Raw genomic sequence first — 2297 nt, 5'->3', positions numbered from 1 at the left:
GAACTTTCCAAAGTCGCACTGAACGGACTAACAGCAACTACAGTATTAATCATGTTGTTATAATTGTTTTTGTTATTTATATTACTAACTAATATATTACAATCTAAAAAATAACATTCTCACACAAAAGCAAACACACCATTAAAACCACTCGCACAATTTACCGTTCATACAAAGCTATACCATTAAACTAATAAAGTGTTACTAAAAACCTTCCGATCGCAGTCTTATATCACTCGAACAAAATAAATAACGTCATTAAAATTCTCATTACCTTACCTCTTTCGTGTAACTATTAATTTTTCTATACTCGAGAGGAAATGAGTTACGGTGTGGCCACGGGAACTGGCGGCAGCGATAGCGGTTGGCAGCATGCTTAGTACAATCGACATATTTTAGCTATGACCAAACTTAGATTTAGATTTCAGCCATGATCGTCCCACTGCAGGGCAAAGGCCTCCCTACCTTCCTTCCACTCCTCTCTGTTTAAAGCTTTTTGCGGCCAATCCTTGTCATAGCTGCTGAGTTCGTCCCGCCATCTCCTTTTGGGCCTGCCGCGACGTCTGTGGACGTTGAGCGGGCTCCACTCAGTAGTGAGTTTTGCCCACCGCTCGTCCGACATGCGGCAGATGTGACCAGCCCAGACCAAACTTAAACTTAATTTTGAAGAGTCATTCAATAGTTAACTGCCGCACTGAGAGTAATTTAATGATTACTTAAACTATTTCTTAGTAACGATTTTGTATTGAAAATAATTGCTACGGACTGGGTTAAGTAATCATTAAATGACTCTGCCCGCAACGGCGGTAAGAGTTAATTTTGTCATCAAAGTCGGTCATGATTGAAATTTGTCGATTATACTTTCTGTTTTTTTAATTTTGTTTCTACAACTAGTCGCACCGCTTATCGCTGTTTTGCTGCGAATTTTCCGTGGTTAGGCTGTTAAGCTGCAAACTCCGATCAAATTGAATCGTAGCTATACATTGTGGATGGGCTCGCTGTTATAGCAGCGGTAAGTCCCCTCTTTGAGGAGTGGCTAGAGAGGCGTCACGGCGTCCTCACCTACCGCCTGACGCAGGTGCTTACCGGACACGGAAGTTTCGGTAGGTTCCTGTTTCGGATTCGGCGGGAGGAAACGCCCGGGTGTCGGCATTGCGTGGATCACCCGGAGGACACGGTGGAGCATACAGTAGCGGTGTGCCCTGCATGGGCTGAGCACCGCCGTGTCCTTAGGGATGTGATCGGCGACGGTGACCTCTCGCGTCCGGCTTTGGTTCAGGCCATGGTGCGGAGCGAGAGGGAATGGGACGCCGTCTCCTCCTTCTGCGAAGCAGTCATGCTAGCTAAGGAGGAGGCGGAGCGCGTGAGGGAACGATCCTCCTCACGCCCCAGCCGCCGCAGAAGACACTCCGGGCGTCGGGGATCGCGTGACGATCTCCGGCCACCGTAAGTGCGGGTCTGCGGACGGCGAGCAAGGGTAGCTCGCCGCCCGACCAGAACCAGACCCGTGCGTACGGCGCGTCGCGTTCCGCGCGCGCCTCAAAGAGCCAGACCACCACAGATGGGGCCCAGTAGAGCTGATGCCTGATCCGGAGCTGCGGACAACGTAAAAGGTTACCGGGACTCCGGCTCAAAGCAGGAGAAGGAACGGGGTGGTTTTTAGTCAGTAAGAGTCTGACACTCCCTCCCGCCTCACCCAAGGCGGGAGAAGTCATTGGATGATTTTCCCCCCTCAAAAAAAAAAAAAAAAAAAAAAAAAGCTATACATTGTGGATGGTAATAATTATAGTTTTGCAAATATCTACTCGTTAGCAAGTCAATTGAGTAGTGTGTGTAATTTTTGTATTTGTATGTTGTTTATTATGTTAGTTAGTTATTGACTATATTATTATTAAGATTTCGTGGAAGTGTTTGTAGTTTAGATACATCCGTACATAATAATATGTAGAAAAATAATGCAATAGCATTCGAATTTTTCCTTTTTTTTTAGTACTAGCACCATAGCAAGAAACCTTTTTATTTCACAATTTAAGTCCATTGGATGATTTACCCCTGTTACATATATTCTGGTAAAACTTAAGTATTTGATAATGAAACGCAAACAACATGTTTTATAATGTCAATTATAACTACATTATTTGCAAATAACACCGTAATTTCATCCACCATTAAAATGCAAATATAAATAGCAAGTAAAAGATAATTCAAGGAAATTACTTAGATATTATCCTGTTGAGTAGAGGCGCGTGAGAGAAACTGTCGTGTCGTGGCGACACGCGGATTGGCGCATGCCACGA

At 44.7% G+C, this 2297-nt stretch overlaps 1 protein-coding gene across 1 annotated transcript; it reads left to right on the top strand.

Annotated features, from left to right (window-relative positions):
* The first annotated feature begins 785 nt into the window (after window positions 1–785).
* On the top strand, window positions 786–1753 carry LOC126910698 (uncharacterized). The gene is made up of 2 exons (XM_050693809.1): window positions 786–806; window positions 977–1753. The coding sequence occupies exons 1-2, from the start codon at window positions 786–788 to the stop codon at window positions 1448–1450; spliced, it is 495 nt and encodes a 164-aa protein (XP_050549766.1). The 3' UTR covers window positions 1451–1753.
* Window positions 1754–2297: the final 544 nt, after the last annotated feature.

The sequence above is a fragment of the Spodoptera frugiperda genome, chromosome 5 (genome assembly GCF_023101765.2).
Source record: "Spodoptera frugiperda isolate SF20-4 chromosome 5, AGI-APGP_CSIRO_Sfru_2.0, whole genome shotgun sequence".
NCBI lineage: Eukaryota > Metazoa > Arthropoda > Insecta > Lepidoptera > Noctuidae > Spodoptera > Spodoptera frugiperda.
This window is presented reverse-complemented; position numbering and strand designations above follow the sequence as displayed.

Excerpts from the sequence above, each read along its gene's own strand:
- LOC126910698 (XM_050693809.1), top strand. The coding sequence starts at position 786 with ATGACTCTGCCCGCAACGGCG. Across the intron at positions 807-976 it reads TGACTCTGCCCGCAACGGCG|CTATACATTGTGGATGGGCT; the intron begins GTAAGAGTTAAT and ends ATTGAATCGTAG.